General features: G+C 40.9%; 1 protein-coding gene across 2 annotated transcripts in view; it reads left to right on the top strand.

Moving 5' to 3' along the window:
• Nucleotides 1-13,557, top strand: part of CEP41 (centrosomal protein 41) — a 29,308-nt gene that overhangs the window by 12,283 nt on the left and 3,468 nt on the right. For both annotated transcript variants that reach the window (XR_006104286.1, XM_042470714.1), the window contains exons 2-10: nucleotides 222-285; nucleotides 2,320-2,367; nucleotides 5,319-5,380; nucleotides 5,927-5,996; nucleotides 7,702-7,846; nucleotides 9,277-9,428; nucleotides 10,424-10,491; nucleotides 10,919-11,033; nucleotides 12,088-12,306. Coding sequence is in view for 1 of the 2 variants with exons in the window: in XM_042470714.1 (XP_042326648.1) it covers nucleotides 222-285; nucleotides 2,320-2,367; nucleotides 5,319-5,380; nucleotides 5,927-5,996; nucleotides 7,702-7,846; nucleotides 9,277-9,428; nucleotides 10,424-10,491; nucleotides 10,919-11,033; nucleotides 12,088-12,306 (943 nt within the window). In the remaining variant the exon portion in view is untranslated. The remainder of the gene's footprint in view (nucleotides 1-221; nucleotides 286-2,319; nucleotides 2,368-5,318; nucleotides 5,381-5,926; nucleotides 5,997-7,701; nucleotides 7,847-9,276; nucleotides 9,429-10,423; nucleotides 10,492-10,918; nucleotides 11,034-12,087; nucleotides 12,307-13,557) is intronic.

Below are 13,557 nucleotides of genomic sequence, written 5' to 3'. Positions count from 1 at the left end.
CTGCATGGCAGAATGGGGTTGGACTGGATGGCCCTTGAGGTCTCTTCCAACTCTATGATTCTATGATTGTGCAATGCCTTAAATCCCATTTTGGGAGAAAGACGGGATATAAATCAAATAAATAAATACATGATTTTGTTTGGAATGCTGGTGTTCCACTTATTTGCAATGTAGACTGAAGGATCTCTCTCTCTCTCTTTCTCTCTCTCTTTTAAAAATAGCTTTTGACCAAAAGGATCCCTCAGAATCCTAAATACCAGCATGTAAAAACTCGCCTTGACACAGGTAAGTGGACATCTATTTCTCTGTGCTGGGAAAAGACTATTTGGTTCTAAAGGTTTGACTCTTGGCACACAGATTGTTTATTAAAACATTTATATGCCCATTCCTATAGCAACATATCTCAGGGTTGAGCATAGACAGCAAAGTGATTTAGAGCAATTTCTTAAATAGTTGAAATAATTTAAAACATCATGTGCTCTATCAGAACCTAGAAGGCCATGAGCCCTAAGCCTCGCTACCTTCAGATAGTGGATTTTCTATAGGCAGAAGTTTGTGCCACAATCCAGAGCTGGGATTGTCTGTAATGTCAAACCATGAGGTGACAATGGGCATTGGTGACTTAGTCCCCATTGTGAAGTAAACCACAGGCCACTAGTGTGACATATTAAAATGGTGGCTAGAAAAGGTGTGGAAATATGTATAGTCACTTTTTTGTTGACCTGTGATGAGTAAGAGCTGCCAGTGACCAGAAATGAAAGCATTTGCCAATGTTCATTATTTCTTTTACTTAAAAGATGATTAATGTTTTTGTGTTTGGGCTCATGGGTTGGTTAACTTCTGCAAGTGTGTGTGCAAGCCTGGAAAGGAGAAGGTTTGTCCCAGCCATTTGTTCTAGGAATAGGGGAAGGAGAGGAATGAGGGCTTTGCCCTACCCCAAGTAAGAATTGCCCCCAAATTTCTAGCACTGCAGAGAGTGAAACATTGGAAATCATTCACTCCTAGAGCTCTTCTGTTTGCTGTGGGTCACATTCCCTTGGTTCCTTTGCCTGCCCTTTTCCTTTGGATGCCTAAACCCTTATTGCTAAATGCTCAACTTGGAAGCTTATAGAGTTATTTTGAACTTGTTGGATCTGTTGTAATAAAGAATTGTTGTGTGTATTAGGCATGGAGGCTGGCCACATCATGCATCAAGCTGGCATGCTTGACTATATAAACAGAATATAGAGCCTGAAAAAAGTTACTTTTTGGGACTATACCTCCCTCCCTCAGTGTGGCCATTGATTTTTCCCAGATCTATAACAGGTGAAGCTGCCTTGTATTGAGTCAAACAAGCATTTTGCCCAGCCCAATAGTTTCTGTTTTGACTAGCTGCAGTTTTCAAAACATTCAGCCAAAAAATGCCCTTTCTTAGTTCTTTTCATCAAGGCCTTCTAAGTGAAGATTTGTGCCTCTCAGCTTTCATGTTGGAAACCATCTCTTCCTTATGAGTGGATGTTTTTTCCTCTTCATTGCAAGAGAAGAAATAAGGAGAGTACTGTATACCCATCTTCTAATGTATACCCAGTTTTGATGAGTGTCCTAGTTATTCTTAACACTTCAGCCGTCATCTTCAAGGAGCTAAAACTTGATTTCTGCCTATTCCTTTCATGTATGTTCTTGCAACATGGATATTCCCATCTGCTGAGATATGATCAGGGAGATCTGAGTTCAGATCCCTACTCAACCTTTAAATTCACAGAATGGCCTTGACCCTGTCATCATCTATCAGTTGTACCTACTTAAAAAGGTTGTTTTCAGGGTAACATCAGACAGGGAAAAACATTTCTGCCAACTGGAGGTGAAGAAAGTGGGATAAAAATGAAAGAAATGAAATATCCACAGATTCAACACTCCACAGCTTGAAAATATTCAAAAAAATACATAAATTCCAAAAAGCAAACCTTGATTATGCCATTTTAAATAAGGGACACCATTTTTCTATCCCATTGTATATAATGGGTCTTGAGCATCCGTTGATTTTGTTATCCACAGAGAGTCCAGGAACCAAACTCCAGTGGATACCAAAGGCCCACTGTATTTTGAACTTCTTGGAATTAGCATTGGGTATTTTGGACTAATACTATGATTCCCCCTCCCCCAGCTAATCTACTTTAGTAATTATGAATTTAGGATTAACTTTGAATAAACTGCTGGACATGAGATCTTGGCAAGCATTAAGATTTCTTCCTTCTGTCCTTAATGGAATTGATGAGGAATGAATTAATTGTCCTTCTTCCATAGAGAATGGTGCATTCCTGCATTTGTTCTCTTTTGTAGGTAGCAGTATGACCAAGTACACTGAAAAACTGGAAGAGATCAAGAGAAGTGAGTAATATTGCAACAGTAACTTGCATATCCATTCACATTGCTGAGATCAAGATGGTGATGGTGAGGGGATACAACTTTGAAGGTCTATTATGTGATCAGAGATTGCACTCCACTGAAAAGTGTGACGGTCAGAATATAAGTACATTGTATTTACCACATAAACATGACTATAAATTGACCTCAGGACCCCCAAGATTGGTTTGGGGGGCGAAATTATGGATTTTGATATGACCTGCGGATAAGTCGAGGGTAAAACTTTGGGGTATGCAACAAAGGGTCTAAATAATGAAGCAAAGGAAAACAGTGCCAAAGAACCTAAAAAATTTCAGCAGTTATAACTGTTTGTGGTCACAGTAAAGGCTGGATGGATGAGACAGTAGAGGGGGGATAAGTGCTTCTAGGACAGATTTTGCTCTTGCCTTTCATTTGGGGTTGGTTCCTTTTTTTGATAAGAGCTGAAGTACAGTACTTACACTGACCCGTAGATAAATCGACTCAAGTTTTTGGTCAATTTTTTGACTAAAAATTCTAGATTTATACATGAGTATATACAGTGTATTACATTGTAATACAGCTTATAATAATAAATACATTGTTTTTGCACTCCCTGGTACAAGATGCCCTCGGGAATCCACCAGAAGTAAAACTGCTGTTCTTTTCTCCCTCTCCCGTGCTTCTGAGCACTCACAAACCACTGAAAAGCATCTCAGTCTTACTTCATTTCTCCTTGTATGTTTCATGTTAATTTTCACAATATCTTAGGCAACAACAACAAGGACTAGCAACTTGCTAGAACAAATACGAGATTCTTAGCTTGATTAAACCTGGTTCATATAAACAGACCTGATAAGACTCTTCCTCCTAAATCATCTACAGTTCAGATAGCAAGTCAGATTTCATACCTAAGTACAAAAGAGATCCAGATAGTTTCCAAAAAAGAAAAAGAGAAAAAAAAAAATTTTTTTTTTCCCCCCCCCCCCCGCCATATTTTCCTTTTAAAAACTGTTCATTTCTTTGGTGAACTAGAAAGAAAGTACACTGTTTCACAACATCCTTTTGTTAACAGATTGCTTTTGAATACTGAAATCTTAGCTGTGGTCTCGTTTTGTCTCTCATGAAAACCTTGTTGTGTTTCTGTCCTTTTTGGTCTGAATTCTCTGCTGTGCAAAATTAGTATCTCTTTTGTATGAAAACCTTCTTCTGCTTAAATCCCATTCCAAGAAACTCAGCTGCAGAAATGCTCTCACTGGACCTGTGGTGAATAGCACCTTGTGTGGTTCAGGTAATTTGCTAACAGTCTTGATTTCTCATGGATAGATGACACCAATTGGACACAGCCTCAAATGCCTAGGACAGTGTTGCTTCTGTCTGTCCTGTAATTTGAGAGAAGCAGCTATAAACTTAGAATCAAAACTGAGGGGCCAGCAAATACAGTCCTCATTTGCCAACCCATCCGGAGCAGATGAGAAACCAACCCCCTAGATTTCTTCTTTTCTGGAAGCTTTATGTTGCTTGCTGAAGAGCTGTAGACACCTTTGTAGACCTAGTGTAGTTCTCACTGAAAAATTTCCTCAGGATGTCTGAAACCTCCAATGGGCCTTCCGAATTATCTCCAGGTACATTGTGATGAATTATTCTGTTACTGTGCTTACAGGTTTTTTGATAGAATGGGGGAAGGGACTGATGGCGGTGTGGGGACAGACCCCATGGATATAGCTTGGTTGGTGAGAAGTGGAAAAGCAAAACAAAAACCATAAAGTTTGCCCACTTCTGTGTAGAACATCTAACATAGCTTCAGAATGAGGTAGACTCAAGTGAAGGCAGTCTCTATATCAGGTGGCAGATATAATAGTCATTTATTTTTTTATTTATTATTGTGCTTTATTTTAGTTTATGTCAATAATATCAGCAACAGACCAAGCCTGACAGGGAAATGAATTAATAATTCCTTGTTTTGATTCCAGGGAGTTCTCTAGTTTATAGTAACGGTAGCTTTAAGAAAGGGCCAGTGTTGCTCAGTTTTGCAGAGGATTGTATGGGTAGAAAATGAAAATCAACAAAGGTTAGTAACTTCCTTTCCTAGTTGAAGTTTTCAGGCACTATCTGCTTCACATACTTTGTGCTTTGGTATGGTAAGTTTTTTAAGCATTTGGGTTGCATGGGCTGATGAGGCAGCAGAAGGTCTGATGGGTGGAAGGCCATTTCTTTCGGTAGGGGGTGGATTCCGGCAACCTTTAGGTCAACTTCTGGCTATGCAAAGGAAGCAACTGAGCGTTGGTCTTGGATGTGGATGGTTCATGAGTAGCTAATAAAGTTTAATTGCATTGGGTGACCTGGATTCATTTCTCTGCTCAGATATTGTCTTGTTTAAAATTATGTTCAGTGAATTTAATTAGTTTATTTCTGCCTATTCATTCCCTTTTTGTAAAAGGAGAGTAGGAGATAAAATGTTGGGTACACACTCTACTGAATGAATTGCAAAAGATTATTGTTCTTAGATTGGTTGGTGGGTAACACACAGAGTCTGAATTTACCTGACTTTATGCACCTATCTAGCCACAAGTGGCTGCTGTGATCTTAGTGGTTGTGAACACTCTTTGCTGGTCAAGGGTCATCTTGAAGACTGCTTAAATGATCTGCTCAAAGGGTGCTGCCGTGATTGCACTCTGGAGCTGAATGAGGATCCATCAGTGAATTTCACTAAGGCTGTCTGGAAGCCAGCAGATTGGTAGTGACATTAATCCCTCCCTAAGACAGTGATTGAGCGCATCAAGCTTGTACCCTACCAGGAAGAATCTTAGTGTTGGCGAAGTCTCTGGATGGTTTAGTTAATCTAAATTAGATTTCCACAACATCTTGTTAGCATTCTTGTATGTTTTTATGAACTGAATTCTGTAGAAAGAACGTAACAGATCTCTCACAGGTGACATCTCTTTGCTGTCTTCCAGATTACAGATACAAGAAAGATGAGCTCTTCAAGAGAGTGAAAGTTACCACTTTTGCCCAGCTGGTATGTAACACTTCTTGAACGTGGTTTTCACAAATCTCTTTTAAAGTTTGTTTGCTTTTTCCATGAAATTATTCTATGAAGTTATTATAGGTATGGCTTGTGTGGTATTTTAAAGACTTTATGAAAGACCAGTGGGCAGACCTTGCCTTCTGGGTGCTTTGCATGTAGTAGATGAGGTGCCCAATATCTCTTTAAATTTTCAAGGCAGGAAAAATAGGAGATATGGTCTTTCAGATAGTCTGGACCGAAGCACGTAGGTCTTTAAAGACCAAAACCACCACTTTGAATTCTGCCCAGAAATGGACTAGTGGCAGGTGAAGTTGTTTCAGCAGAGGGGTCCCAAGATCCCTGTAGTAAGTAATCATAAAGGTGTCTTAGAATATGTGCAGAATGCCTTTGACTCAATAAAGTGATTCCAGTCTATTTCCCTGCCTCCTCTCCAATGAAGCAGTGAATATTCCATTTTTAGACTGGCTTGATGATGCTTTCTCGGTCCTAGCCAATTGGGGGTTTATTGATTGTGTCCTGCCTTCCCTCCTCCTGCAGGTGATCCAGGTTGCTTCTCAATCTGATGAAAACTCTGAAGTGCCACATGAGGAGACACAAAAGCTAGACGGTAACACCTTAGATTAAGTGGACAATGTTTTAATTTAGACTTCCCCCAACCAGGTGTTGGCTTCTGATACACTGAACTAGGATTCCCCAGTGGCCATGGTGCAGGGGATGATGGGAGCTATAGTCCAACACATCTACAGAGTACTACATTAGAGAAGGCCATTTAAAAGTTATTGACATGGCAGTTACTATTGCAAGGAAAGGAGTCTGGGTATGAGGTACTGTATTCTTGTTTGTTAGTTTGTTTAAATATTTGTATCCCACCCTCTGTTATGAGATCAATGAGCAGCAAGCAATTAAATCATATAAGCAATTCAAAAGAATTCCAGACAAAAACAATAAAACAGTTTAAAAAGGGTTAAAAGCATATTAAACAGATCGCCAAGTCAAAACAGCAGAAAAGGCTAAAACAATTTAAACGATGTATATGCATGCATATGTTAGGCCCCAAAGGCTTTAATTTTTAAAAAAATGTTTTAATGTGGTGCCTAAAAGAAACCAAAGTTATTACCAACCAGGACTCATATGGGGGACATTTCATAAATTGAGCATGGCAGCAGAAAAGTCCCTTTTCCATGGCCTTGCATGGTGTATCGCTCCCACTAATGGGGCATAGAAGGCCACCTTACCAGCAGGTCTCAGTTCTCGAATGCATACACACACACACACACACACACACACACACACAGAGAGAGAGAGAGAGAGAGAGAGAGAGTCATCCATCCATATTTGCGAATTTGATATTTGCGGATTTGATTATTCACGGATTTCATTAATATGTTCTCTCTAGGACTATCTAGGTCCTCCAGTGCAACTCTGTGGTCAACTTTAACTAAAAGTTGTACTGAAAGACCATTTGTAGCTACTCCAGTGCCATTCTATGGTCAGTGTATGTTGGACATTGACCACAGAGTTGCACTGGAGGACCTAGAGATTCCTAGAGAGTGTCCTCTCAGGTAAAAACAGTGTTTTTGTTATTTGCGGTTTTTCTATATTCACGGGGGTCTTGTTCTCCTAACCCTAGCGAATATGGAGGGACAACTGTGTGTGTGTGTGTGTGTGTATGGAGTGTGTGTGTGTGTGTGTGTGGAGAGGAATACCTTCAGCTATCCAGCCAGAAATCCATCTAGTTGAATATTTGCTAGATAAACTATTTTTTCTGCTTCTTCTGTCTTATCTGAGACCTTATTAACTGGAAATTCCAAGAAGCAAGCGCAGAAATATCAGCAGGCTTGACATATTTGCATGTAAGCTATTGCGGATTCCTGATAGGCAGCTATGTATTACTTTTTGTCTTATTTGAAAAAACATCCTGAGTGTATGTTTGATAAACACACTCTTTTAGCAATATTGATCAAATATCTAAGATACTACAAAACTGTACACCAGAGGTGGTAATGATGGTAACTGTGTCTTGTCATCAGTGAGCACTTTCCAGTAGATCAGAAGCATTTCCCAATAGGTGCCCATGCAGCAAAGTATCTGGCTTTGGGATTGGGATTTGGGCAAGTGACACATGAAATGTTTCAGAAAAGTCTTGAACATCTGGTTTCCAAGTGTAGTCTTGAAAAATAAATATTCCTTATCATATGTTACTAGAGGAGTAGAATGTTGCCACTGTCTCTCGAGAGCACAGCATCCATGGAACCCCAGAGGCTACTATAATTCTCTGTGTTGTTCTTACACCTTGTTGTTCACCCTTTCAGAAGGTGATGCTGCTCCTATAGAAAATAATGTTGAAACTAAAGCAGAGACTAATGGCAAAATCAGCCCTGGTGAGAAACCAGCTAGTCCCATCCTGTTCATCAACAACACCGGTGCTGGGGAATCATTTCGCTCCACCTTACAGAGGTATCAAGTGTGATTTGTCTGTGCTACTTCTTTCCTTCTGCCTGCTGTGATTATTCTCCTTGCTTCCTTGCAAAGATGAGGGTACAAAAGTATACAATCCTGCAGTTTGATACAAGAGAATCCAATAAAAGTAATAATTGAGACACTAAAGGTAATACATGGGATCTCAAATAAAAGGTTGGATTGCCTGAAATATTTCAACAACAACAAAAACATTCAGACTGAAGCATGTTTTACATCAAAGATGGGCACGTATTGGAGATTTGAGGGGCTTTGGGAATGTTGGGGAGTCACACCACATCACACACCCCAACTGATTTTTTACTTATTTATTTTTGCTCTCCAGCTCAATCTTGAGACAAAAAAGTGTGATAGGATTGTTCCCAGAGGACACTTGGAGCATTTGGGATTTGTTTTTTAATTGCGGGAGCTCTGGGGTCCATACATTAATCCCTGGGCCATGACTCACATTTTCTCTCCCCCTGTTTTACATGTTTATCAGATGCTAGGCTTGTTTGGCTCATCCCAGACCTTCTTGAGAAGGGGGTTGGAGGACAAAGAGGCAGCAACCACAGATGCCCTGCTCCTTGTCCTGACTGGTCATCCCTACCTTTTCCTGTCAATAACTATAAGACACCATGTCCAAAGAAAATCTCCAGAGAGTGTATTTCTTAATAGTAGTTGCTGAATTGAGAAGTTAGACTTACCATGAATGTTCATTCTGGGATGGCAGGTTGAGCAATCCACACCCTCCTAAGTTGAAGAGGAAATTACAAGGAAAGGAATAGGTCATAGGGGTATACATTAGAGGAAAGAGGTCAGGGCTAGATAACAAAACTGACGGAGAAGGGGAGCCGTGGCAATTAAACTGATGTAAAAAGAACATTGGGCTCCTCTCTTTTGGTTGGCGTGTAGGGATAAACCCATAAGTGGTGGATTGCTTCACCTGCCATCTCGAGAGTAACTGAGAAGTACAGGGAGAGAGAATATTCTTTTAATCTCTTGCAAATGTCTAGCTGACCACTGTGGACCTTAGCACTTTGATCTGATCCAGGACAATTATTACACTTAGCCTTATATTCCACCCTTCCAAGACAGAGTTCAAATTTGCATACATAATTCATCCTCAGCCCTGCTTTATTCTCAGAAGAAGCTTTTGAAGTAGGTTAGAACATTTTCTGATTTTTTGATTGAAGATTTTCTGAATAATATTGGCTGTGGGATTATGGGAGATGTAGACTAAGACACATGGAGGATGCCGGGCCTTGCGTTAGCTGGATTGTGTTCTGTTTTGATCTGCTATGGACTGAGCAATGTTATGTTTGCTGACTGGTTGAGTTGGCTTTGACTTGACACTGGTTACCAGGGAAACATATTAGCCTGAATGAGCCAGTCTGGCAGTGTTCCTGAGGCTCTTTTCCCCCTTGCAGTGTGATCAGTGGCGTAGGTGAGCTGGACCTGGGAAAAGACCCCCAGAAGAAAATGGATGCATGTGCGAAAGATGGGCCTTACCCTGACTGCCCCTTCCTGCTGCTGGATGTGCGAGAGCGGGATGCCTATGACCAGTGTCACATAGTGGGAGGTGAGGTCAACAGGGTGTTTTTTTCAGCATGTCTAATAGGAAAGCAGTGGCTTCTTTTTGTAAGGCAACTAATCGCCCCCTCCATTTGTGTCCTTGCTCATTATAGACTAGAAAGTGACCCACCCACCTTGCCATCCCTCTCACTTCATGTGTGGTCGGAAACAACTCTTTTCTTTCAGCCAGTTATCCACAGTCTGGCACATGCATTGTAGCTTAAGCTTTCATGGGCATATCCTGCTTTATCAGATCTCTGAGGTGTTTGTCTAAATAGGCAACATATTTCCTTGCTGAGATGGCAAGTTGATTTGTAGCATGGGAGATTGTGTTAATTTTCTTTCAACAAACCACCACAATTTCCCCCTGTAGAACTTGCTACATATAGGCCAAAGAAATCTAGGCAAGTAAGCATATAAGCAAACTGAGGCTTGTGGGCCCTGAACCCTGCTATTGCACCCCTCAAGCCACCTGCCACCCCCCCCCCAATTTTAATGGTACAATTTCAGACGTTTTTTAACTGTACAGAAAGACTCCAAAATGGTCAAACACACCCTCTGTCTCAGACAGAAAGACCCCACACTTCCAAGTACTTCTATTCTCAAAATGACAATAGCAAGTGATGCAGTGTCACAGTTGTCCTTTTGAGAAATAGTCTGATGAGGATAAAGGTATTGGGGAGCCTTGTCAGGGAGTGTAGCTTGGTGGGGTTGAATGGGAAACTTGTCCCCTGGTCCCGGCACAGTTGCCCACTGCTGCTTCCAGTCAGTTCTGTATGACGGATGATTCTTCCATATCCTTTGGGTCCAGAAACAACTACATCAGGAAGGGTTGGGAAGGATGCATTGCCCATATGCCCAAGGAGCTGTAGGGCAACAACCTAATCTTGTCATCCTTCTTCCTCTGATGGGAGAGGGCATCCTGAAATTGATAGTTTGCCTGTCAGCTCAATCTTTCTCTCTTCCTTTAGCATTAACACTTCTGTTCTCTTGCTTTGACAGCTTACTCCTATCCCATTGCCACACTATCCAGAACCATGAATCCCTACACAAACAACATTTTGGAATATGTATCCTTTGATGTAAAAGAATGAAGTGCCAGATTTATGTCAATCCTTGATCAACTTTGCCAGTTTGAAAGAAGTGACCCTTACAGTTCCTTTGTAGATGGAATTGATGTAGTATCAATTCCTTTTCCTTTTCCCATTCTGTAGTGGTATTACTTGTCTGTACATAAGCTCCTCATCCCATAAAAGGGGGGGAAATCCAGACATAAATGATATTTCTTATTTCAAAATACCAAAAGTGCTGCTTTGTTTACCTTTGTTTACCTTACTTCTGAAATGAGGAACTAGTTCTTGATATCTTCTGTTGCTGTTGATAGAAGCAATCCAGGGTTGTGTCTATCCAATCTTATTTTTACTCCAGTTCTCATCTTGCTTCACTCCCACTTTGTGTGATTATAATGGCATTGCCCTTAACATCTACACCAACCAGAAAAATGCCCACGGGAAGATCATTATCCTCTACGACGATGATGAGAGAATGGCCAGCCAAGCAGCCACCACCATGTGTGAAAGAGGCTTCGAAAACTTATTTATGCTCTCTGGAGGTAAAAGGAGGGATGGAATTGTCCTTGAAATTTTCTGTTAAAATATTCAGAACTATCCTCCTGTTTTGATCACACCACAAGGTGACCATTAGAGAACCTAAGATGTAAAGAAAAGAGCCCTTGTCTCTCCCCTGTACTATTTTGTTTATTACTTGGTATTTATACCCCGCCCTTCAGCCCTAAAGGCTATCAGAGCAGCTTACAATTATTATTTTTAATTAGACGGTTCCCTGCCCTCAGGCTCACAATCTGTTTTAATTTAACTGTTTTCTTAGGCTGCATCTGCACTGCAGAAATAATCCTTTTTGACACTACTTTAACTGCCGTGACTCAGTGCTGTGGAATTCTGGAAATTGCAATTTATTGTGGCAGCAGAGCTCTCTGATAGAAAAGTGTCTCACTAAACTACAGTTCCAAGGATTCCATAGCATTAAGCCAAGGCAGTTAAGGTGGTGTCAAACAGGATTATTTCTGCAGTATAGATGCAGTTCTGAACCACTTTAAACAGTATAATTGTTTTTCAAATTGTTTTTAGTATTTTTAATAGTTTAATTCTATGTTAATGCTGATCCTGCTTATTTGTAAGTATCCTTTAATTTGCAAGTTTCCTTGAGGCCCAGTTTTGGGGAATGGTGGGGGTATAAATAAAGGTGGTGGTGGTAGTAGTAGTAGTAACAGCAGAAAAAGTGAGCCTGGAATTACCCATGCAGTTGTTGATTATGGCTTTATCCTAGCCTGATGCTTCTGTAATGGAAGCCTTTATATCAGGTGGGATTTTCAGATATTGTTGAATTGCAACTTTCTTCAGCCCCAAACAGCACAACCAATGAATGATGATTGGAGTTGCAGTCCAGCAAAATCTGGAGGGCCAATGTTGCCCATCCCTGTTCTATACCCTTGCCGCTTAGCCAATTGAGTATAATAATCTGTTGTATTTCTGAGTTGGGTCCCTGTGGGTTATCCTGGGCTTCAAAGGAGTTTTACTTACATTGCTAGGAGCCCTCCTGCCAACATCTTGTCTTACCATCCCGTTCTCTCCTTTCTTCTCTCCCAGGTCTCAGAGTTGTTGCTCAAAAGGTCCCTGAAGGTTTGGTGACAGGCTCCTTTCCTGCATCTTGTTTGGTAGCCACCCAGTCTGGAAGTGCTCGGAAAAAAAACACCCCAAGGCAGCCCCCACCCCCACCAGCTGAGAATAAATGGAGATTTACAGCTGAGGATGTACAGAAGATACAGTACTATCTAGAACAGGAGAAGCTTCCAACAGACACTACCAGTAAGCCTCCAGTCTGAGCAATTTGCCTCTTGAGGCTATACAGTGGTACCCCGGGTTACGAAATTAATTCGTTCCGCGGTTAATTTCGTAACCCGAAATACCTTCGTAAGCCGAATTCCCATAGGCGCTAATGGAAAAATAGCTCTCTGCTGCCCTCCGGTGGCGGAAAATAGCGCCGCGGTTTTTTCGTAACCCGAAGAAACCTTCGTAAGCCGAAGCAATAAATCCCTATGGGATTTTTTCGTATCCCGAAAAATTCGTAACCCGGCGCATTCGTATCCCGGGGTACCACTGTAATCCCACAGCATCCCTACACTATTGACGGATGGGAAGAGGGTTGTTTCTACCTATGTCTGTGATGGGCAAGGGTTTGGCTCTAGGATCTCCCCTTGGATACCAAAATCCATGGATGCTCAAGTCCGATTAAATACAGTGGTGCCTCGGGTTACGAAATTAATTCGTTCTGCCATTCCTTTCGTAACCCGAAAATTTCGTAACCTGAAACACTTTTCCGTTAGCACTGGAAAGCCTATAGCTGCACTTTGCAGCATTTGAATTTCGCGCCGAAATGAATTTCGTAACCCGAAAAATATTTCGTAACCCGAAACAGTTTTTGCCAATCCAACTTTTTCGTATCCCGGAAATTTCGTAACCCGATCATTTCGTATCCCGAGGCACCACTGTACAATGACATAGTGAAATGGTGTTCCCTGTATAAAATGGCAAAATAAAGGTTTGCTTTGTGGACCTTACTTTAAAAAAAATATTTTCAAGCCATGGATGGTTGAATCCGGATAAAGGATTTGTGGATACAAAGGGCCATCTATATAGTCTTTGGCAACTGAAAAAAGCAGAATCGTAGAATCAGATATCGAAGAGAAGCTGAAACATTTTATTCTTGATATGTATTTTTAAATTCTCTTTGTTAATCACATCAATATAAATACAAATTTTGTATACATACAGTTTATTATATATACATTTCACACACACACACACACACGAGAATATGAATATGACACACACATTTCCTACCCATCCCTATAAGCCCCCAATGACCAGTCTAAGTCCTGAGGTTGCTTATAGGCCAAACATTTACACTGAGAGGAGAGACAAAAGGATCAAGGAGAGAAGAAGAAATGTTGGCTGGATCTAGATGAGGATAAATACCAGTTGCAGTGAAGCATGTCCAGTTCATTACTGGAGTCTGACCCGAGTTGTTTTTTGGGAAGTCATCTTGCCTTGCTGACA

The sequence above is a fragment of the Sceloporus undulatus genome, chromosome 5 (genome assembly GCF_019175285.1).
Source record: "Sceloporus undulatus isolate JIND9_A2432 ecotype Alabama chromosome 5, SceUnd_v1.1, whole genome shotgun sequence".
Classification (NCBI taxonomy): Eukaryota; Metazoa; Chordata; class Lepidosauria; order Squamata; family Phrynosomatidae; genus Sceloporus; species Sceloporus undulatus.
This window is presented reverse-complemented; position numbering and strand designations above follow the sequence as displayed.